This window comes from Diadema setosum, chromosome 4, assembly GCF_964275005.1.
Source record: "Diadema setosum chromosome 4, eeDiaSeto1, whole genome shotgun sequence".
Lineage (NCBI taxonomy): Eukaryota > Metazoa > Echinodermata > Echinoidea > Diadematoida > Diadematidae > Diadema > Diadema setosum.
In genome coordinates, this window is record NC_092688.1 from 18,604,571 (window position 1) to 18,629,628 (window position 25,058).

General features: G+C 39.1%; 1 protein-coding gene across 1 annotated transcript in view; it reads left to right on the forward strand.

Annotated features, from left to right (window-relative positions):
• The window catches only part of LOC140227582 (clathrin heavy chain 1), a 60,522-nt gene that overhangs the window by 13,692 nt on the left and 21,772 nt on the right, over positions 1-25,058 (forward strand). Inside the window, exons 2-11 of the mRNA XM_072307997.1 lie at positions 4,476-4,683; positions 12,120-12,388; positions 13,429-13,590; positions 15,092-15,205; positions 15,931-16,104; positions 20,754-20,951; positions 21,512-21,712; positions 22,540-22,632; positions 23,270-23,452; positions 24,397-24,627. Of these exons, the coding sequence (XP_072164098.1) occupies positions 4,476-4,683; positions 12,120-12,388; positions 13,429-13,590; positions 15,092-15,205; positions 15,931-16,104; positions 20,754-20,951; positions 21,512-21,712; positions 22,540-22,632; positions 23,270-23,452; positions 24,397-24,627 (1,833 nt within the window). The remainder of the gene's footprint in view (positions 1-4,475; positions 4,684-12,119; positions 12,389-13,428; positions 13,591-15,091; positions 15,206-15,930; positions 16,105-20,753; positions 20,952-21,511; positions 21,713-22,539; positions 22,633-23,269; positions 23,453-24,396; positions 24,628-25,058) is intronic.

Here is a 25,058-nt window from a genome sequence, read left to right on the forward strand (position 1 = left end):
AATATCAACATGAAATAAATGTGTGTTTTATGTAGTGTATTGTAGGTCAAACTTTATTTTCTGGTGCCAGTCGATATTAACTTGCGTAATGCAGACAGATCGACGGCTTGGTATCTGCTTTCACAAATGAGGATGGGAAGGGGGTGGGGTGGGCAGCAGGGAGTTGTGAATACAGTCTTTGCACTCTAATTGCACTTTAGATTGGATGGCTGTAAAATGATACTTTTTGTCTGAAGGCATTATTTGCCGTTTGCAGATGACACAAAAACCCAGTTTTAGTGCTTCAAAATAGTTCTAAAACGTCAGTTGGGATACCTAAATGTTAATCAGTATTATAATCAATGCTAATGATAATGATAATGAATAACATTTATATAGCGCTTAATTCTGATGTTTCTAAGCATTGTTAAATATACAGAATGTAAACAATAGTTTGATATGATAAAATTGTTTCTAGAATAAACTGTCTTCAGTTATGGTTTATTGAGGAAAATAGTGACATCTCCATATATTTTAAGCTTTATTGCAAAATCTTTAGGTGGTAGGATGTTTTGTGATACAGCTGACCTGCACATATAAATGCATCAAATGTGATAACTCGGGACATTTTTTAGATTACCGCTCCCAATGGTAACAGTACCTTTAATGATGGAATATTACTGTGCAAGATTTCCTTCCTCGAGTTCCCAAAATGGCAGGCTGGTACAACTGTAATTTAATTCTGTGTGTTGCCATAGCAACTGAAACTTGTAAGCATGATTTTGCAAAATATTTGGAAGAGTGGGGTTAACAGACAGAGACTCTGTACAATGTACATTAGTATGGTATTGGTATGTGTATAGTGCTTTAATAAGAGCCACAGAGGGAGAGAGAGGAGATGGCAGGGAGAAAGACTGTCCCCATCCTTATCATTACAAAGCAAATAACCTTTTCTACAGGTCACTATCTTATCATTCTTTACAAGATGTTTTGGGGTGTGATCATGACACTGTATCATGTGTTTGTGATACAAATGTTTGAGACTTTATACACGTATTAGAAATTACTTGCTGCATTCCCAAACATAAATAATATGGTTGAAAGTTCTTACTGTATACGTGTATGGTCCTTTGAAATTGATTGATTAGTTAGAATACTTCACTGATAAAATTCCTCTTGCTAGTATTGCTTCTCTCTTCATTGAGCATTATTGAGCAACCAGTATCAATCATCCAATTACCTTGATGAATAAGTGGCTGAATGCAAATGAATATTTGATAGCCATTGGCAAATTGATGTTAAAAGTATTGATCACCATGTACTCTCTGGCCCTTGAAATATGCAAGCAATGTTCACTTCCTAATGTAGTAATGGCCCCCAAATGCCTTTAGACTCACACCTTGCTTTACAAACTTGCCCATTGAACATTGACGCTGTACAATGTTTATTCAGGTTGAAATGAATAAAGTGGATGTGCACCCTCTGTTATGACCATTTGAAACTGGGGGTTTGTCTTGTAATACAGCCCATCTTTCCCAGTGGATGATGTTTTTTTCTATGGTCAACACATGTGATTACAATGTATGTGTGACATGTGTGCCAACTTGCCAGTAGAGCCCAGGGGAAACTAGAGCTGTAGTGCGCTGTATACACCCTATATTTTGTGAGGATTTTATTTTTTGTGAATTTGCAAGTTGGGTGCTTTTTGCTAATTTAAAAACACAAAAAATATTAACTCTGATCCCTACATGAATTAGACGTGCATGCATGCATTTCTCCATTCATTAAATGTAATCCAAGATTGTGAATTTAACCTCTTGGAAAATTGTTGCCAAGTCCCGATTTATGAAGATAGTGTTTACAGTATGTGTCCAGTGAGTCTATTTTTGCTCAACCCTTATTGTGACATTTGAGAATGATGCAGCCATATCCACAATTCAAGGCTTAAAGGGATGGTAGAGTATTGGTGGAGATGAGAACTGGGCTTTTAACTTTTTGCGAGATACCAAGTAAACACTTATTGAATAGTACAGAGCGTGCCACTTTAAGAGGAATTCAAAGTTTATTTGTTGAAAATTGGGTTTGGAATGACTGACACATCCAAAAACAAAGTAAAACAAAGCAATCGTAATAAAAGGTGGGTCCCACACTTTATTAGAATTGCTCTGTTTTAGATATCTCAGCCATTTCAAAACCAATTTCTATCAAATAAATGTTGAATTCCTCATGGAATTACATGCTCTTTCACATTTCATAAGAGATTTCTTATTATCTCACTGAAAAATGTTAGAAACCTGAAATTAGGTCTCAACCAAAACTATATGATCCCTTTAACTTCATACTCCAGTAAGATTTCTGTTGTGGTTATTATGAAATGTGCATGCTATCGAAATTACAAGATACAGTATCGTCTGCACATTGACTGTAGTGGAGCTACAATGTATACAGTTCTCTGATATACAGTGTACTCATATCACTATCAGTTCTTTTCTTAGGCATCCTTGCAGTTCATTATGTACTGTATGTACATTTTTGTACAGCACGATGCAGGGGGACGTGCACTAGTGAGGCTTCCACACATTATGATGCGTACACAGTGTTGCAGATGCCCCCATGTACCATCCATGTGTTTGTTGGTGATGTGTAAGTGGTGGAGGAGCTACAGTACAGTACTCTCCCTTCCCATTGCAAAATGCGTATTCATATTATTAGAGCTGTGTGTGTATGTGTGTGTGTGTGCGTAATATATGATGCGGGGCTCAGATCATTACCGATTTGTATAGCATTTGCAGGTCTACACACGTGCTTTGGTAGGACAATTGGATAGCTGTCGTCAGGTTTCTGAATGAAAGGATTACAATATCACTGCCTGCAAATGGCAGAGGAAGCTTCCATATGTTACGACCTCTCATTGTACACCTCCTGTGTGTGGTTGGTACTACTGTACATGTTTGAAGGTGTGTGTCTTTGAATGTGCAGTAGTACAGGTGTTGATTAGAAGCGGTTTGTGGGGAAACAACTTTGAGACATGTGGGTTCCTAGATATTTAAACGTGTATGATAGTGATTCAAAGTGTTATGAAAATTACACATTCCTCTGACCATGCACGTTGTACTGTAAAAGTTCTTATTTTTGCAAGGGTGTAATTTTCACCAACTTCATTAGTTACTGTTGGGCCCTGAATTCAACAACATGCGAAAATATTGTGAAGAGACAGTGCACGTACAGATAGCCTGGGTGTCAAATCATGAAAAACAACATCTTGCGAAAATGTCCGTGACCTTATTTGCAAGAATATCTGTACGTGAAAATTATTCCCCTTGCTTCCTAAAATAGGTAAATCAAGTGCTGTTTCATTATGCTAGAAAAATGAAAACATGTTGAATTGTCTTTATATTTTCTCTGTATCTTGTCCCTACTGTGACATCACAAATTGTTGTAGTTTATTATCCAGTGATGACACATGGATTTAGCCAAAACTCGTTCTATATAGGGTAAGATTCATACCCTTTAAACTGAGTGTCAAGGTTTTATCCAACTTCACCATTTGATGTGCATACACTGAATCCACATACTGTATGAGTTATACTTTAAAAAAACAAACAAACAAACAAACAAACAAACCCAAAAACCAAAACAAACAAACAAACAAACAAACCCCAAAACCCCCCAAAACAAAAAAAAAACAAACAAAACTATGGGGATGAATTCAGATATTATTGATAGGTGCATGTATAAAGTTTGTTTATTTGTTGCCCTCTGTGTACTTAACCCGTTGAGGACGAGTCCCGAGTATACTCGGGCAGGTGTCTATGGGAAATGCGTGTTGTAGCAAAATCAGCCCGTCCCCAACAGGGTAACAGTCTCTCATATGATTCGTATGTAAATGTCTGATATTCTACAATTATGAAATGATAGTGGTACAAGATGTACCAGAGAATTCAAAAGAAACTGTCTCTGCAGGCAGACTGTGTTTTCTTGCTTTACCATGTAGAGAAAACATAATATGTATGGATTATTGGCTCTGAGCATGATCCTAAGCAAAAGGAAATGTAACACAAAATGGCTGCTCACCATTAAATCATATTTTGTATGTTGACAATTTTTATCACAGGGCATTACCTTTGTTTTGACTTACCATCACAAAATGCATTAGATTATGTTTAAAAAAAAAACCTACATTGTAAAACTCAATTGGTCAAAATTAGATTTTTTTTTTCTTGTCATTTTACACTCTGTGACTCATTTCAAATGATATTTTGCACTGTTCCATGATGAGTGCATTTCAAACCTGATAATTCTAGCTTTTAATATTTCTGATACCTTTCCATTGACCTTGATAGAAATGCCAAAGTGTCTCTTTTCTTGTGTGTGTAAAAGCATATTTTCATCAGGAAATATTAGTATTCATTCCTGCAAATGACATTTTAATTATTATCACCTCTGTATTGATTTATAAAAATCTTTTCCGTTGTTGTGTGCTCTGGTACCTACAGCTCCAGAATCTGGGCATCAATGCCGCCAACATCGGGTTCAGCACACTGACCATGGAGTCAGACAAGTACATCTGTGTCCGCGAGAAGGTTGGCGACCAGGCCCAGGTGGTGATCATCGACCTCAATGACTCCGCCAACCCAATCCGGCGACCCATCTCTGCAGACTCTGCCATTATGAATCCTGCCAGTAAAGTCATTGCTCTCAAAGGTAAGACCAAACTTTGTCATAGAGTGCATCCATTTATTACACCAAACTTATGTTGTTTTTTTCTTCTTTTTTTTTAATATTACAATTGATTTGAAATATTTGGTCATTCAGTTGAGTCCATGTTCATGAAAATTTGTGGTGACTTGATCATCAGAGATCTCTTCATGTTTCCAGAGATTTTATGATGCTTTCATTGAATGTGAAAGTCAAAATGACATAATTCCTTCAACCTTGGGGAGGGGGATGTGGGAATAACTGCCTTTGAATAGTTTTTTTTTTTTATGAATCCAAAGTAGTGTAGACAGGGGAAGTAAATATCTTGAATATCCAGAGGAACACAGTGTTTCCATGGAGCATCATGGTAGGCCAAAGAAAAGAGAAGACGGCTACATACATTGTACAAACTAAATCATACGTGAGCGGAAGTTGGATGGGGTAGGGGTAGAAAAGAAACATATAAAGCATTTTGGAAAAGTGCATGTGCCAGTCGCATACTAGTGCATCGTTGACAAATTCCTATGTGCCTCTGCACCGATATTCCGTGGTTTATGCCGGACTTCCGAATTGGAGAGGCATCGGATTTCATCGGATTTGCGCACCAAATGTTTGTAGGGGCTCTTCGCATTTCCTTTCTTGGCATTTCTATCTGTGGGTGATGCTGTATTAGTCCCTTGCTACTAAAGCTGCTCCCGCTCAACCTACATGAAGATATGTACAGTACCTATGTTAAAGCACTTGGTTTGCACTTGGCAAGTGATGGTGGTGAACGATGCTGGGAAGATCTTGAGTCAAAATTATAATAGTGTAAACATGTGTGAGAGTGTATGTGATGTGTGTGTATATGTGTGTGTGGGTCTGTGTGTGTGTTAGTGTTAGAGAGAGAGAGAGAGAGAGAGCAAAACAGCACTTCCTAAGAGCACATGATGCAAGAATTGACCTTCTTAAAATAACTTGTTGTAAGATTGACATGCGCAACTTCGTCACAGCCAACTTGGCCCGCTCACATGCTTAAAGGGGAAGGCTAGTAACTGATCAGTGGGAATCATTGGAAATGCTGGGAGATGATTGTTCCAATCCTTATGGGATTCATTCAAGAGTTCATTGTATATCTAATGTTGTGTGAAAATGATTTGCTTCAGAATGGTGTCATATTCAAGTAATGTGCAGTTTAATGCTTCCAGGTTAGCGTCCCTGGTCAGTGACGGAGCATTAATCTGCACATTACTTGAATATGAGACCGTTCTGAAGCAAATCATTTTCACACAACAATAGATATACAATGGACTCTTGAATGAATCCCATAAGGATTGGAACAATCATCTCCCAGCATTTCCACTGATTCCCACTGATCAGTTACTAGCCCTCCCCTTTAATGAATTGGGTTACTGTGCTGGCGAGCGATTCCTTTTCCCCCACACACTGTAGGTAGCATGCCACTATTGTCACAGTCAGAGTTGGATGTGACCCGACACTATCAAGGCCTGTGGATGTGTCCACTGAATGTTGTCCTTAAGTGAAATCTGTACTACAATGTTGTATCTTTACATTCCTTTAATGCATAGAATTTCAAAACTTAAATGTCCAGAATTTTAATTAAGCAAGGAAGAAATTGAGTTGAATGAAACAGTTTCCCATTAACATTTGTATCCTCATATGATTTGATGACATTGGAGTACATTGTACTCCGATATACGATAATCTAATGTAAAAGTGACTTTGGCGCAAAATGAATGAATGGAACTCTATTCATAGGCCTCTCACTGCGCATACTCATAGGGAAAAAGGAGGGAAACTGAAAAATCAATGTGGGGCAGAAAATCAATATATGGTCAGTGGTCAGTACAACTCATCAGCATGCGTGGCCACTATGACTGCAACACATTGTGGGCACCATCCGGTGAGGATTATTGGTATTATGCATACATACATGATGCAAGAGAGTCGCTGCATCTCATTTAAACATATTATACTATAGTAGATGCACAGTTCAGCCTGCCTTGACTTTGCTGAGAGATTGAGGAGTAAAGTGGGTCAGGTTACATGCAGTTCGAGTGGCCCTCTTGTCACAGAGGCTGTGCTTCTACTCTAGAACAAAAGAGAAGAAAAAAAAAAGACAAATGAACTGATCAAGCTTGCATTGCACTTCTGATCTTTCATTTACAAATGTAGCATTCACAGTGTACAATGTAGTATCAGCAATCTACAAAATCACAACAAAATAAAACCAGACAATTACTGTAGAAAGGATTTGTGCTTGTTTCTACTAATGTTTACAAAATGCTCAGTGTACAACGAAATGCAACTGGAAGCATTTAATTGACTTTGATTATAAATGTTTGTCTGTCAGTTGATGTCATGCCATTTTCATACCCCCTGAATATGACACTCCTCATTAGACAGTTTTTGTTATGTTTTGCAGTGGTGGATCCAGAGGGGGGCGCACCAGGCGCGCACCCCCTTTTTATTAAACAAAAGAAATAAAAAGAAAAAATGGGGGCTTGTGCCCCCCATTTAATTTTGTAAAGGCGCCTCCCCTTTACGGAATTCCTGGATCCGCCCCTGTTTTGTTTTGTCTTTATTTATTTATTTATTATTTTTTTTTTTGGGGGGGGGGGGGAGGGGAGGGACACCTTATTCCTGTACAAGCTAATCATACCAAATTAACAAGTAATGAGTGTAAAATGGGATCAGACGGAAACTTTAGAGCATTATATTCAGTTCAGTTTAATGACAGTTATTTTGAAGCTGTAATGTACAGTGTATATTACTGTACATATACAGTAACTACTTTTTTTTTTTCAGTGTAAAGAAAAAAAAAAGAGAAAAAAATCTGTCAAATTTGTACCAGCAGAAAATTCAGTCAGACCACTTGTGATGGTTTTGAGCTGCAGGTGCGTAAAATTTGTGGTCAGAGATCAAGGCCAATGTGTTGGATGACGTGATGGTAAAAGTATGAATGTATTAACATTCAGAGAAATTTTGATCAGACTTGTGTCGGGTAGAATGATAATTGGTCGCAAAACTAGTCAAGGATTTTACTTAAAGGTTCTTGAGTGCTGCATTAGTTAGATTTCTTGGCAGGTTGTAAGATTTGAAAGAAAATGCATGTACTTCTTGTTTCATAGCAAAAAAATGAAAATAACAAAATAACAAAATAACAAAAAATTTAAAAAGAAAAAGAAAGCTGATTGGACAGGTCAAACAAAAAGATCTAGATATAAAAAAGTTTCATCAGGAGCCATGCTACATATGTACATGTGTATTATGTATTTATCTATGGATATTGCTTCTGCACCGTACATCTCAGTGCTTTTCTGTTCCATTGGATTACATAAGGTAAGATGAACAAGAGACAATTCTACAGTATTGTAGTCTTAGTGACCAAAACACATCATGATAACCACTACTTAAAAAAAAAAAACAACAACAACGGATAAATACACCTGGAAGGAAAAATAATTGGTTTTGGGAATGTTTTATGTTTTCATTATGAGTTAATTATTATTAATGAAATGAAATTCTTTGCACTTTCAGAATCATTGATTAGCATACATTGTATATCATTGTCAGGACTTCTGCTTCTTTTACACAAACTTCATAAATGTAAGAGTAGATAGAAATTCCTGTGTTCATGGTGTTGTGAACATATTGAAATAAGAAGATTTAAAAACCATTGCCATTGCAGCACACCAACATTTTGCATCCTTTGAGATAGGTACATGTACTGTACGAGCTGGAATTTTCGCGTACAGATATTTTCGCGAATTGCTACTTGGCGGACATTTTCGCGTGTTGTTAATTTCGCGGTTGCGTGGGTCTACCTGAACTTAGTTATTCGCGCGTTATTTTCACGTGTTGTTATTTTCGCGGTTCAAAGGCGATTCGCGAAATTCGCGAAAATAAAACCACCGCGAAAATTTCAGCTCGTACAGTATGTAGTGCAGGAAGTCACATGAATATACTTAACAGCCAGAGATGTTTGTGTACATTTTAATTTTGCGAGAGCCAAGATTTGTGATGCATGCGAAAGGTCTTGTCTGCACTATGCATTGAATGCCAGTGGCAGTTTGTGAAGATTTCATGCCACGAAAAAGGCTGTCAGCTCCAATTCGTGAAAATTTCATGCAGTGAAAATATCTTGCTTGATAGTATACATCATACAGCAGCACTACATTTGGTATGTACAGTACATGTAGTCTTTACGCGTCCATCTAGACTATAAAAATCTCTGATCAGTCATTACAGTACCATGGAGATGTGCCATTAAATACCAGCAATCAGGAGTTGTAGATGTGCACGGAGAGCCTGCAAATAGCGTCAGGCCATCAGCGGGGAGAGAGGATGCGTTTAATCACACAGGAGTGTCCCACACAACAGGGATTACTCATCGCTCTAAGTCCCCACTTGTGGGACAACCTGGCTTCCTGATGCTTGTGTTGTAATTGACCTACATGTGTACTCTACATCTGCAAGGCAGGTTGCTCTTTGACAGCAACTCTATGATTTCCCTTTTTTCTTTTTTTTTAATGCCATTGTGAAGTAGGCACTACTGGCGGTGGAATTCTGCTGCAGAAAACCTAATGAAACAGCATGATTCTTTAGGCTGTGATTGACAGCCTCATTGTGATGATTCTTGTTTTTTTTTTAATGCTGCACTAAGACTTTCCTATTTGCAGTTGATTAGTTAGCAATGTATAATTTCCTGAAGTAGGAGTTTACTAAAAATAGAAAAGATTTGACTAGATATAAAAGAGGTTTAATAGAATGGTAAAAGTTTTCCATAATTTGCAAAAATTGTACTGTTCCCTTTATCATACTGAAAAAATCTTAAGTCAGAGAGAGAGAGAGAGAGAGAGAAAGAGAGGAAAGGAGAGATTTGAGTAATTTTGAATTTTTTTTTTTGAAGTATGGACAATAATGACACTTTCAACGTGACATTGATAATCCAATGGGCACAATGTCAAACAGGTAAAACTGTGTGACTACTGTACATGGCCATGATGTCAAATGTTTCTCAATAATTTTCTGTCATTGTGATGGAATGTCTCCAGATTTACACACAACCCCCCCCCCCCCCAAAAAAAAAGGTTCTCTCGGACTTTGCCTTGATGTTGAAATAGAGTGGACATTATGTCCCAACATGTGCACCCACTTCAAGATAAAGAAATTCAGCACCTTTCAGCCAAAGCAGGACTTTGTTCATGAATTTTTGTGTTGAAAGCAAAAAATAAAAATAAATAAATAAAAATAAAAACAGTGCTGTGGTACATAGAAGATTGTCATTCAAGCTACATTTTACCTCTATAGACTTTTTTTTTTTTTTTTTTATACCCCATAGGCATGCCATGGTTGTGATAGGAGGATGGTTTAAGTGGACATGACTGCCAATATTTTGAATTTCTTCTCCGATTTTACCACTGTATCTTTTCAAAGCTTTTGCATTCATTCAAAGTACAAATAACCATCTTCTTGCTGAATAGTCTATTAGAACTTTTTTGAAACTGAATGAATGCAAGAAAGATACACCTTTGAGAGGTCACATGACTTGGGCTCAATTAAAAATGACATTATTGTTTATAGTGGCAGTTGATAATATTCAATATGTTCTGAAATTTTATGCTTTTCCAGCTTATATTTTCTTCGTGTTAATTGTGTCATGTGCTTAGTTGATAGGAGTTAATGTTTTACTCTTCATGTGGGAGGAAGTGCAGTATTGGCCATGTCCTTTTTCTGATGGTCATGACAGTTTCCTTTGATTGATATTGAGCTGATTAATCGTTGTGGACGTATCTCATGGCTTTTTCTATTAATTTTGTGCTACTTGTACCTCTCAGCCCTCATTAGCATGAATTCTTGGGGGGTCTCGGAGGTATTCTGAGCTTGACTCAAACTTGACTCCAGTACATTGTAAGTGTCTGTAATAGTATTGGGCTTTTGACATTGATATAAAATTTTGTGCCATAGGATATGCTTCATGTCATAACTGTATACTTGATTAGGTATCAAGTTTAACCTGCACTGCTAATAGCCATAAAAGTCCCTTTGTCCAAGACCTATTCAAAGTGGTATGCTCGCATGATGCCTTCCACTAATAGGCCCTTGGGTATACAGTGCTCTCTTTGGGTGTTTGACAACTGAGAATTCCTTTTTGCTGTAAAATTATACACTGACATGTAATACAAAGCAATGTAGGCTAAAACTTCAAACCCTTCTGTTGCCAAATTAGCATTTTAAGAATAGGGCTTTGTGTCCTGACTGTGACATGACACGGATGTGTTTTATTGCATCTATGAGGATTGAGTGGTGTCTAGTTGGACTTCAAATAAAGGAAATAGTACCACATGTGAAGTCCTTATAAACGAAAGAAGAATAAGAAGGGCAAAAGGCAGTTTGCTTCATTTAATGACCTGAACAGACAGAATGGCAAACTGCTATCACACATTGTGCAGTCGATCCCTCTAATGCAGTATGCCGTCGATGCAAAACCCAGCAGAATCCTATAAGCGACATTTACACTGTACATATAAAACGGTGTATGTAATCACATGCAACTCAATGCACTACACTGAAGCGGTAGTACATGTTCTGGTTTACAATGGTCTTTATACATATACATGCGCTGTACATGTACCAAGGAAATCCCATTATCATGTACTGCATTTGTTTGATCAGTCTTCATGCACAGAAGCTGTGTCTACAAAGAAATTTAATGTAATTCATTCCATTGAGTATGACTGCACTTTAGCCCGATGTTTGATTCAGTTGCATTCATAATGACTTCTAGTCTAATGACTCCTTTGATATTGATGCATATTGCTCTCAAAATTCCCACTGGTCAACTGTTCCCACGTGATAACACTTTCAGAGCAATATTTTGCAATATAATGCAATTAATGTTTAGCACGCTTTTCCCATGAGGCTCAGAGCACTAAAATGAAATGAAAATTTATAACACAATTCAGAATGATAAATGAAAACATTATGAACGAGCTTCAATCTCTCATTTGGACATCACACAATAGGTTCATGTAGACAAGCAAAAAATAAATGAATAGATAAATAAATAGATGAAAATTGGGTACAAAGCTGCAAAGTGAATAATACTTGACAGTGGGATAAAACAGGTTCCCTAGAAGTCCAATATATGTTATGTGTAAGCGTCACTGAAATAGTGGAAAAGTTAATTTTTTTGTTTTCATTTGTTATATCTTGGAATGATTCAGGCAGAATAAGCATTTTAGTGTAGGTCATGTACTGCAGTTAAACAACAAATCAAAACTTTGCCTATTTAAATCTGCATGTCATCTGATGTTTAAACTGTCATGGCTCAGGACTGCATTATTGAACATAGCATGTGTATCACTGGAGCCAATTCTGGGGAAGCTTTCACACTGCACAGATTTATCATAGTTTCTCTGTCCCTTTGTTGTGTGCAGCTGGACGCACCCTCCAGATCTTCAACATCGAGATGAAGAGCAAGATGAAGGCGCACACGATGACGGAGGAGGTGACCTTCTGGAAGTGGATCAACGTGAACACCATCGGCCTGGTGACGGACACCACCGTCTACCACTGGGGCATGGAAGGTGACTCGCAGCCCATCAAGGCCTTCGACCGCCACTCCAGCCTCGCTGGCTGCCAGATCATCAATTACCGAACGGACGCCAAGATGCAGTGGCTCCTGCTCATTGGCATCTCAGCCCAGGTAAGGGCAGTCTTTAATCCATATTTGATGAGGGGATGGGGGGGGGGATGTAGGTGAAGGTGCTGTATATCATGTGCATTCGTGTGACAATGATAGAGTTGAGAAGAATATTTGTTAATTAGTACAGTCAGTAGTGATTTAAATTAGATGGTGTACTGGGGGGTGTTTCATCAACGTTTGTCAGCGCTAAAAGTTGTCATTGCTGACAATCACCATAGTAACAGTCAGTGACCAGAGCATCTCATCCAATCAAAACCGAAGATTTTGCTGAAATTGTCAGCGCTGACAAACTATGATGAAACACCCCCCTGATGACAATGGCAAGGCCTCTCCTCTCATGGTTTTGTGTTCTGGAAAAAAAAAAACCCATCTAATACTGAGTAATCTCTTTTGGATTTATAAAACATCATTTGAGTCATGACATATTGTCACTAACTCAAAGTTCTTGCATTCGTGAGAAGTATTTTTTTTTTTTTCTGTCCAGAAGATTGATGCCTGAAAGCTCCAGGTATTGTTTGCTTTACAAGTGTTATTTCAAAAAAATTAGTAAAAACTTTGTCAAATTGTATTAACCACCAAAGGCCTTGCATTATTTTTATGTTAGGCATGAAAGAATTGTTGTTGGATGTTTAGAAATTCAATATATAATGCAATTTTCCTTATACATGAAATATAATTCGCCTCCAATTTGATTTTCAAAGTTCTGGCAATAAAGTGATCTTGCATAAAACCTCTATGGACCTGGATGTCAAATAATGAGCATCTGTCACACAAGACTAAAAAGTCTGATATTACTATAGTTTCTTTTTCACTTTTCCATAACTAAGATCAGGCTTTGAGCATGTAATTCAAGTTCAGAGAGATAACAAGCACTCTTTTTTTGTGAACAATCCCAGTAAATAAGAACAGTGTGTGTGTGTGTGTGTCATCTGCTCTTCACATTCTAGGCATGTTCTCTTGACATGTCAACTCTAATCAGCAGCAGTCTTCACTGTAGTTACTTTTACCATGTGCTTTTCCTTTGGTAATCATCCACACAGCAAAACCGTGTCGTGGGCGCCATGCAGTTGTATTCCGTCGAGCGAAAGGTTAGCCAGCCCATTGAAGGCCACGCTGCCTGCTTCACCTCCTTCAAGATGGAAAACAACCCAGAACCATCTACCCTCTTCTGCTTTGGTGTCCGTGGCGCTGCAGGAGGAAAGGTAAGAGCCCTGAAGTGATCTTGATAATGTCACCATCCGTGTCGATATGAGAAATAGATGGTGAATCATACTGTGGAATGGCGTCTCAAGATATTTTTAGTAATGTGGTACGTACTCTCATGCAAAGCTAACTTGTGGAGTTACAAATTTTTTGGCTTGTGTGCAATTCAGTTGTTGCCATCGCTCATCGTCAGGTGTGGTTCCTGTGCCATATGTCGCACATCATTAATGAAGTTTTATTGCACATTCATTGTTGTCATGGTAACAGAAGATTTTATCAACATTTGCTACGGATCATCCAATAGTGGAGGGGAATCTCACATAGTCCATATGCAAAGTAGGGATATTCAGGGGCCCTAGGGATAGGGCACCAGTTACAGTCCCCATGAAAATACCAGTGTGGTTTGAAAGGTCTCTTAGACTCTTAACCTGTTGAGGATGAATCCCGAGTATGCTCCGGCAGGCATCTGTGGGAAATTCCTGCTGTAGTGAAATCAGTCTGTCCTCAACAGGTTAACTGCAAAGTTTGGTTTATGGGGCAGCAAGGACCCTTTTCAAGGGCATATAGTTACCTCCGCCAGGGGAGGAGGTTATGTTTTCATTACCGTTGGTTTGTGTGTTTGTCCTTTTGCAAAATAACTCAAAAAGTAGTTAATGGATTTGGATGAAACTTGCAGGAACGGTTTAGAATGATACAAGTAACAGATGATTAAATTTTGGTAGTGATCCGAGAATTTTTGGGGAATTTATGAAGGATTTTTGATATTTTGGCAGGTAGGGTCAATGAACTTGGGAGTTCAGGCTGCGCGTATTTGACTTTGCATTCGCGCACTAAAGTGCGTGCTCTAGTTTTTTCTACTAGGGCGAGGCGCGCCGTGCAGCTGAGGGTTTATGACGTAACAAAGGCTTCTATATTGGGAAATTGGGCGACTTTCAGCACACAATGCTATATAAGTACGTATGGGTAGAAACCACTGACATCTCTATGGAAGAACAAGATCAGTGGTGGAAATTAGCTGCATGCTTGGCGGAGGTCTGCGCTCTCAGAGTGCTTCTCTAGTTACGTCTGTGAATGGTTTCATAACAACTCCCATCTGGTTCAAGTGGAAGCAAAAATTGATGTGTTTGGGGTCTAAGTTTTTGACTGAGATCAAGTTTATTGCATCATACAAAAATGATTGATGAAGTATGTATTGGAAATCTGATTGATGCAAAATGAACATAATATAAACAGCACTTCAGGATCAGGTTATGCTTATGGTTGTCCCCTAGTGCACATTCAGAATGACACCGTGATAGTTGAAATGATATGAATTTGATGGACCTATAGAAGAGAGGAACATGTTACATGTTGGTAAGATAAGAAAACCTACCTTTGGTAGTTTGTGTTTAATCCAGATGGCATTCTAGCCATCTGTCTGTTTGGTTCCACTCCATTCATTTGAAAGTTTTTGTGTGTACACCTGTAGTCATGAGGTTTTTTGGTCCCTCCCCCCAACAGCTGCACATCATTGAGGTTGGAGCGCCAGCCTCTGGCAACCAGCCCTTTACCAAGAAAGCTGTGGACCTCTTTTTCCCACCGGAAGCCCAGAGTGATTTCCCTGTTGCCATGCAGGTGAGTGACTATGGCCACAGTCTGAGACATGCCTCCCCCTTGTTCAAGCTGGGTCTCATTTCTTTGAAGTGAAAACATAGTTCTCGTATCCCTGCAGAACTGTTGGTTTTTTGCCCTAGAATGGAGACCTCTGTGTAAGAAATATGTGAAATGATGCTGTAATAACACAATTTCAGGTGGTTTTAAAACGATGATTGAAATTATTTTACACATTTGATCTCAAAATATTCCAAAACAACTCAATATCCCGGCAAATCGCATCAGCCAAACCAGTTTCTTGGTAGACCCTTTCAAGGTATTGCAAGCAAAATACAAATGGTGGAAGATGAAGTTTGAGGCCTTCTGAGAAGTATGTTTTGGTTTAAAGCAGGGCTAGCATCAAGATATGTGCAGTGGTTTCCAGTGAATTAGGTACACAAACATGCAATACACTGTATTTTGCGAAGTGTGCAAAAACACACTTTGTTACTTTCATAGTTGCAAGAAAACGCACACACAAAGAAAAATGTCTGCCCCAGAGTAGTTTAGTCCTATTGTCAGATGCTTAGATTCATTCAGTGTTATTGGTTAGAAATCTTTGGGCAAACAGCTTTATTGAGTAAAATGTGTTCCAAAAGCGGCTTTTTAATGCTAATGATGCCATGCAGAGGTTCTTCGACACCAATCGTAATATTTCACTGTGATGAATCATACTCTGCAACATTGATGCCTTACTGTGAATACAGGTCAGCCCCAAGCATAATGTCATCTTCCTGATCACCAAGTATGGCTATGTCCACCTGTACGACGTCGAGACGGCCACCTGCATCTACATGAATCGCATCAGTGGTGACACCATCTTCGTCACAGCTGCCCACGAGACCTCAGCTGGTATCATTGGTGTCAACAGAAAAGGACAGGTGTGTATGAGCCACATTTACTGTATGTATGTTCCACCAGATGCATCAGCGAGGTGTGAAACCTGAGCTGGTCACAGAGCTCAGAAATGAACCTGCTCTCCTGTTTAGCAAACCTCAGTTTGTGCCCAGTCCTCAGTCAGAGTGAATACAGATTTTCACCATCTTTGAATATTCAGCACATGCTCATTGTATGGAGCTTATTATTGACATTTATTCACTTCAATATTTGCTTGCTGTTCTGCATGGCATACAACAGAGAAAACTGGGATTGTTTCGCGTAGAAATGTAGCGAATGCAGTCTGGCCTTCATTTAATCGTAGTGGTGTGTGCATGCAGGCACATCTCTGTACAAAGAAAGTGCAAAGTTTCCTAAAGCAAGCTTGAATGTTTACTCATCTCACCAGGCAAACACATTATTAAGTGAGTGACTGTAAATTTTTGTTTGTGGATCACAGAACAACCACAAATTTTGAACCTGAGATGGTGTGTGTAGCCTGTGCTTGGTGCTTCTCTGTGTCCATTGTGTTGCCCTTTGTTATTTAGTGAATTATTATTATTTGTGAATTTTTGTTTTCTGTAGCTTGTATAAACATACAATTATATTCAACTCATATGCAGTGGCACTAGAAAATCTACTGGATGGGCAGTTTGGGGGAATATCATTTTGGAAATTCATATTCCCTTTTGGCCGATACGATGGTCTGTGTTGATAGAGTTTTGCATCGTTCATGGAAATGTGGAGATTACTTGACAAGATATGTCAAGAGACGACAGGTTGCCTCAATGTTCTTATGGATCATGTGCCAAGGCAGATGATACTTCCTTGGGATGTAATCATTAGGCTTGTTAGCCTTTGAGCGTGGTGCAGTCCATAGCTCTATTCTCAGTGTATTGACTGCTATAGCAGGAAGTTGTTGATCCACTTTATTTCCCCGACTAAATCGGCCAGTTATGTGGCAGTGACTGTGACCGCCACTATTCGTAGCATTGGGTAATGAAAAGTGGAAATCTTGCGAGGGAGCCAAGTGTGTGTGTATGTGTGTTTGTGTTTGTGTGTGTAGGAATGTGCACAGAAATCTCATTGTGATGATGTGGGCTATTTCCCAGAAATGTAGGATTTTTCTTTTTTTTTAAGGGGGGGGGGGGTGGTTGGAAAATTGCTACCATGGATACTCCATTTCCTGTTGGTTGATCATATGTACAAATCTTGTGTTCGTGGCATTTTTGAATGAGGAACATTGATGCATGTTGTTTCATCTCTGTGGGATACAGTGTACTTGAATAGCAAGCACTTGACAGTACTCGACAGAAACCGCTCAGTTTCGAGGCAGTTTGAATGGTGAATGTGATTTTCCCATGTATTTTTTTTTTTCATCTACGTTAATATTGCTGTCTTGAATATTGATGCATTGTCAATTATTGACTGCTCAAATAAAGAAATGACTGAAACAACAGAAATGAAGTGGATTATTAGCGAGGCTATGACATTTACTAACCCAGAGTTTGATTGGGTATCTCATTAATGTAGTTCTGGACACTCCCAAATTATCATGATAAAGATGACTTTTTAAAATTTTCTAAACATTTCTCATTTGGTACTGATTACAGTGATCTATAGATAACATTTGCTGCTACATTTTTAGACATGACACTGTGAAACTTAGTGGTAAATATTGTCAACTATAATTCAGACGCAAGAATGATGTTCTACATTACATAGCGATGGATGTGGCTGTTTTTTAGTTTTCTGAGTTGTCAAGTGTGGGTTGAGGGGTTTGAGGTTTGATAAGCAGAAGAGACGGTTTCATCTTCAGCCAGGTGTAGGGGAATGATTATTGCTGCTCCTCTAGCCAGTGACTTAGAGCTATGGTTGTTGTGGGTTCGTAGAGCATTGGTTTGCTACCTTGCCGCAGATCTTGCCGCTCTGCGGTGATGTCATGACCGTGCCCTTCTAGTCGATTGCAGCCGAAAATCTAGAAGCCGTCAAAGGCAGTGCGGGTGCGGGAGCAGCGCTCCGACGTGGGGGTGTGTGTTGCGACTGTTGTGGATATGCGTGTGTGGGGGCCAAGACAGGATGTGATGTGGTAATTTGATTAGTGGGCAGACTGGAGCGAGGCCTACTGTTAACACAGCAGCACGTGGGGGAGCTGGCTTCCCCAAGTAATTGTCACTCCTGCGTGATGCATGAGTTTGCTTGTTTCTTGTTTCTTTTTCGTCCTTTTTTTCATTTTAAGTGGGTGGGACTGAGAGCCATGTGGGGCTGGGAGCCATGTTTTGAATTGCTGCAGCGACTAGGAAATCCCCCCCCCCCCAATCTGGATTCATTGTGACAAAAATGTTATGATAAGATGACAAAAACACACATCAGAGTTATTTCTAGTTGGCACATGGTGTGTTGCAAGGACTGTGTTGCTTTTGGCATGATCACTCATAGTCATGTGGGCTCGTAGTACACCAGCGATGTGTGATAACTGTTTGGACAAAGGCTATGCAGATCGTTTGCCAAAGCAGTGAATTTTAATATTGAAAATCTAGTGTACAAATCTCTCTGTCTCTTTACAACGTAAAAAGCTTTAATTTTTTTTTTTTTTGTCACAGTGATGTGTGGAATTAGAGTCCTTCTGCTTCTATCCACTGGCATTCTTACGTGTAATCTTGACAAATTCTCTTTGGTAATGCCATGCACATATATGCACAAGAAACAAGATTTTTATCAATCAAAGAAAATGAATGAGTCCTCCGAATTGTTGCTGGCAATGAAACAGATGTGTAGTGACGTTTGAAAGTGACATATTCACTTTCAAACACAGAGATCAGATATGCATAGGAACAGACATCTATCAGTGGTGCTAAATCAAAATCTTGTTTTTGACAGGTCATCACTGTGAAAATACACCATGTCAACACATAACTTTGACTTGATACATAATATCAAAGCATACCAGTGAGGTTAAGAGAAGTTGTGAAGGATTGTATTGCAAATTTTCAGGGAAGTAAAAGAAAGTGAAAAGTCATATTGAATTTGCCCCCCCCCCCCAAAAAAAAAAAAAAAAAAGTACAAATATTTGAACACTAGGAATTCTCCTGAAAAAAAAAGGGAGGGGGACAGAACTACAAGCAATGGTCTGAAGTTTTTCAATCTGTATCCTTGTGTGACATTCCCTTAAAAGAATGCATAATAAAACATTTACATCTGAATGATAGACTTTTTGTAATGTATTGAAATTCACTATGTTTCTTTTCCTTCAGCCTAGTTGTGAATTAGTTCATTCTAGTTCATTGACCTGCTCCCTCCAGCAAACCATATTTGCAATGCATTATAATTTATAGATCTATGTTTCTTTTTCTACAGCCCATTAATGAAACATTTCAGCCACCTACTCCCATTACTTTCCATAGGCAGGAATTTGCATAGTTGTTTGCCAGGTAGGGCAAGCCTCCTGCAAGCATTGTGGTTGTAAAAGGGCAACTTTTGTGACTAAAGCATACATAAGATATGAATGTATCACAGAACCGATCTAGTAAGTTTCTTAGGCAGGAATTCACTCATTGTCCATCAGTTGCTGCTAGGCAGGGCAAGCCTCTGGCAAGCTTTTTGGTTGCCTAGGCAATCTTTTGTGAACAAAGCATGCATAGAATTTTGATACATTGCAAAAACGGTCTATTTAAACATGTAATGCTGTCACTTATCATGTGTCAGACATACTAATGATGCTGGTGTGTGTAGGTTGCATTCTGAATACAGTTTGTAAACACACATGAAACCTTGTATGAATGGTTGCAAGGTGGAGATAATAGTGCTGTGTGCATGATAACTTGGCTCTCCTGACATTTACACCTACACGCGTCTATCCTTGCGTCAAGACGTAAGGAACTGCCAGGCCTTGCATAATGGATAGATGTTGACAGGTTGGCATTTGGCTGAAAGGGGCATGTTGCATTTTATTTACCAGACTGAAGGAGTAAAGCATGAAGTTTGCCCATTCTGTTGTGGGAAAATTGTGCTGTAGGTTAAACAAGACCGTTGTTTGATTCATCACATGATTGCACAAATTGTACAGCGATGGTCATTTATTTTTGTAATTTTTTTTTAATAAACCTTAGATTATAACTGTAGCCCACATTGTTCATTTGAATGTGATAAATTTCAAGTATCGCATGTTGGTATCTTGTAGCAGTGACAACCCATTGAAACAATTTGAAGAGAATTCATATGACGTTGGTTAGGGATAGTTTAGCGTAATTTGCAAAGACAGTGATTTATCAGCTTTACTCATCTTTTCATATTGTTGAAGATCCCCCTCCCCACCCACCCCCCCCAAAAAGTCAACAAAACAAACCAAATCAAACCATCAAAAATAGCACTCTGTGCCTAAGTGTCATTGCTGTGTTCTTTTTTCTCCTTTCACACAGGTACTTTCACCTGCATAATGTGGAATTAATCAAAACAAGTCCAAATTGCATGTATGTTGTAATATTCACACACAAACCACTCCTCTCTGTTTGTCTCGAGTATATCATTGTTGGAAATTAACTAAAATATTTTCCAATGAAAAGTTTCTTTTGTTCAAGTGAAATGTAGAGGCTCATTGCTGTCACTTATTTACTGTTACGTTTTCCCCCCTGCGGTCAAATGCTGCTGCCCACAGGTTCTGACGGTCAGTGTGGACGATGAGAACATTGTGCCCTACATCACCAACAACCTCCAGAATCCAGACCTTGCCCTCCGCATCGCTGTACGCAACAACCTGTCTGGCGCTGAGGACCTCTTCGTCCGCAAGTTCAACGCCCTCTTCCAGCAGGGCAACTACTCTGAGGCTGCCAAGGTCGCAGCCAATGCTCCCAAGGTCAGTTTTCACCATGTCAGGGTAATAGCACACTCTCAGATGATATTTTCAGGGTTTACTGCTGAAGTCCTTTTTCAATGAGGTTTCATTGACACTGCAAATGAATTGTGTATATTTTCGTACACACCTCTCGCCCACTTCTTTTCATTGGTGAAGTGGAACTCGAGGCAAATAAATGAGCATCAGCCATATCTTTTTTAGTAGCCCCATCATAGATGATAATAAATCATTACTATTTGTCACCACTCAAGAACTCCTGCTTAGTCGTGAACTATGTTGAAAGAGAAGTTTTGCTTGGTAATGGTATTGACATTTAATTCTCATTATTTCTTTATCCTGGGTGCTATTTCTTGACCCATTCTATGCTGACAGTCATCAGTGATTGCAACTTTTGTCAGATTGGATTCTGTACCAAACATTGATGTTGCCCACCCATTCCCCACTCATCTTAATGTGGGTGAGATGCTGCAACCCAACAGCTAAGCTGTGATACCAAAGCAAACTCGCTCTACCTGTTGTCTTACCCCCTTCCCCTTGTCCTTGATCCCCCACCCCCACAGGGCATCCTGAGGACCCCCCAGACCATCCAGCGGTTCCAGCAGGTGCCCACCCAGCCGGGCCAGACCTCGCCCCTCCTCCAATACTTTGGGATCCTGCTGGACCAGGGCCAGCTCAACAAGTATGAGTCCCTGGAGCTCTGCCGCCCCGTGCTGCAGCAGGGCCGCAAGCAGCTCCTGGAGAAGTGGCTCAAGGAGGACAAGGTGAGCCATCAATCCCTTCTCGTTCTTCTCGACTCGCAAAATATGCTTTTTTTTGACAATTATGTGTGATCAAAAATATTCAAATTGTATCACATGCCATGCTTTGTAGTACCATTTGTATGTATATGTTATAATGTTTGATGATATTGCTGAAAATTCATGGCATTGTATAGCAATGCCATGCAGAGAATAAATCAATCATATTGAACCACATCAAAGCAAATGGTGTACCTCTTAGCTCTTGAAAGGATATGCACCGTTTGCTCTTTTTTGTCTTTGAAGTGCGAAGGTATTTTGTGGTACCTTGTAGGTGAGGTGTGTGTCTTGGGAAGCCTAATTTAAGTTCTATTGGATATCTTGATTTAAAGCCCAGAAATACAATTTTGGCTAGTCACAGCAAGTGTAGAAATACAATGTGCCCTATAAGTAGAGATTAATGTAAGCTGTTACAAGTTTGAAAAGTGTTGATTTTTTTTTGTTGTTTTATGTTTAATTCAATTCAGAGATTAACATGAAGATCAATGGATATCACTTATCTTGATTAATTGGACAATTACATCACTTTGTGGACATTGGTTTTTATGACTGTGAAATTTATAAGACATCTAGAAATGAAGTGGGAGGTCATCAGAGACTTGTGATGACTGAACTGAGATGCCATCAACTTCTCCAAACTTTTGTAAATCAGCAGGAATTACTCTGTACAGGAGTGCAGATGTGGCATTATTAGTTGTTTTAATAGCTTGTAGGTAATGATATTATAGTGCAGATGTGCTTTACCCTTTAGCATTGCCTTTCATTTGTGATTTTTGTCCGTACTTTGACAGCTGGAATGCAGCGAAGAACTTGGAGACCTGGTGAAGGCCCACGACCCAACACTGGCCCTGTCTGTCTACCTGCGTGCCAGTGTTCCAAACAAGGTAATACATCACTTTTCAAAGTAACGACTGATTACCAGAATCACTCATTGTGGTGTTACACATCAGATATGCGCCGTGTTTTATGGTAAAGTAATTTACAAATACAGGACCATTCACTGTAATTGTAATTTCTCCATCAACAGCATAATGAAGACCCTTGATAAAGATGACCCTAGCGTAGCAGACAGTGACAAATTTGTCTCCAACAAGTTCAAGTGGCAGTGATTGAACTACTTAGTTAATCTTCCAGCTTCAGATCAGTTGACCACATTGGGTCCTGCGCCTGCTAGAATAAAGTTTGCTCGTGGGATTCGATGAGCTTGTACAATATTCCAGCAATTCTTTACCTGTTCTGTGTGAGCTATTTTATGGACTGTACCTAGCTCACATTCTACATGTTGTTTGTGGACTTAATGGAAGACAACAATGCTGAGCTGTGATTTACATTCTGCTATTTTATTCTATTTATTTTTTTTTTTTCATGTAGGATTTATGAAATTACCAGCAAGACTTCACCTTTAAACATTAAATTTTGATCCCCTGATGTATTAAGCTAGGGTTTTTTTTAATAAATTAAATCTCCACAGTTGCAACCTAGTAACCCATGTTTCTCTCCACCTCCATTTCCCCAAATCAGGTGATCCAGTGCTTTGCTGAGACTGGTCAGTTCCAGAAGATCGTGTTGTATGCCAAGAAAGTGAACTTCACCCCCGACTACATTTTTCTCCTGCGCAACGTGATGCGCGTCAACCCGGACCAGGGAGCAGGCTTTGCCCAGATGCTTGTTCAGGATGAGGAGCCACTGGCTGACATCAGCATGGTAAGAGGCTCCAACACTGTCTTTGACAGTTTCCAGTGCCATTTAAAGGGATTGTATAGTTTCGTTTGAGACCTAATTTCAGGTTTCTAACATTTTTTTGGTGAGATAATGAGAAACCTCTTATGAAATATGAAAGAGCATGTAATTCTATGAGGAAGTCAACGTTTATTTGATGAAAATCGGTTTTGAAATGGCTGAGATATAAAAAAGAGCAATTATAATAAAGTGTGGACCCACACTTTATTACGATCGCTTTGTTTTGCTTTGTTTTTTAATGTTTCAGTCATTCCAAACCAGATTTTCATCAAATAAACTTTGAACTCCTCTTTAAATGGTATGTTCTGTACTATATCATAAGTGTTTTCTTGATATCTCGCAAAAATTTAAAAGCCCAATTTTCATCTCCACCAATACTGTACCGTCCCTTTAAGTATAAGTACATAGTAAGTTCTGTCTTGCGAGGATATTTGCATGGCAGTTGTATATGAAATATGTAATATGATAACCAATGATAATAACCAATATTTATATAGCACATTTTCTATACAGACTCAATGTGCTTCAACAACTTCATCAAAACACAAGAAATTGATTATAAAGTATATAATATGTAAATATATTAAATACGTATATAATGTAAGACAAAATCACCCATGTGAGACACAATTACAGTTGCCCTCAGTGGTCAAGAATATACCATTGTATAGTGTTGGTGTGAGTGATTATGTGATGCATATCAATGGACAATGAGTTTTACAACATCTGTGCCACAATTGGTGAGTGAAGCATGTCAGGAGATGTGCCAGTGGGTCCAAAAGCTTTTCATTTCTCGATCTAAAGTCAAAGTAAAAAGTCATTTAGAACATCATCCGTCGTATGTCTGACTTTTGGGGCTATTTTGAGTGAGCAACACAGTGATTACCATGTCTCTGTTGTGCCCCCAGATCGTGGATGTTTTCATGGAGCAGAACCTGGTGCAGCCGTGCACCTCCTTCCTGCTGGATGCCCTGAAGAACAATCGCCCCTCGGAGGGCCACCTGCAGACTCGCCTCCTGGAGATGAACCTCCTCTCCGCCCCCCAGGTGGCCGATGCCATCCTCGGCAACCAGATGTTTACCCACTACGACCGCGCCCACATCGCCCAGCTCTGCGAGAAGGCAGGGCTTCTGCAGAGGGTAAGGCAATTGTGAATTTTGCCATGTTTGGCGTTTTTGTTGTCCTCATTTTTAACTAATCTCTTGATAAGTGCATCAGCTGGAATTAGACATGCGGAAGTACTTGTAAACAATGGTCTTCAATTTTTACCTCTTCTAGACTTTTATCAAAATTTGAGTGAGTGTAGTAGAGGGATCACATGGATGCCATCTATCATTCAATTTTTTTTTTTCCATCTCTACTGTGTCCTCAATTGTTAGTACTCTTTACTCTGTAGAAACACTGATCCTCATCACCATGAGGTATGTAGTCGAAAACAGTATTTGGGTTTGGAAAAATACATTATTAACTAACTCTATCAAGTGTTCCTTTGTCTGTTCACATGGATAAAGCACCTATTCCATGTGTTGAAAGAACCTTATATGTCAGTCGATCCCAACTTTGCAAATTG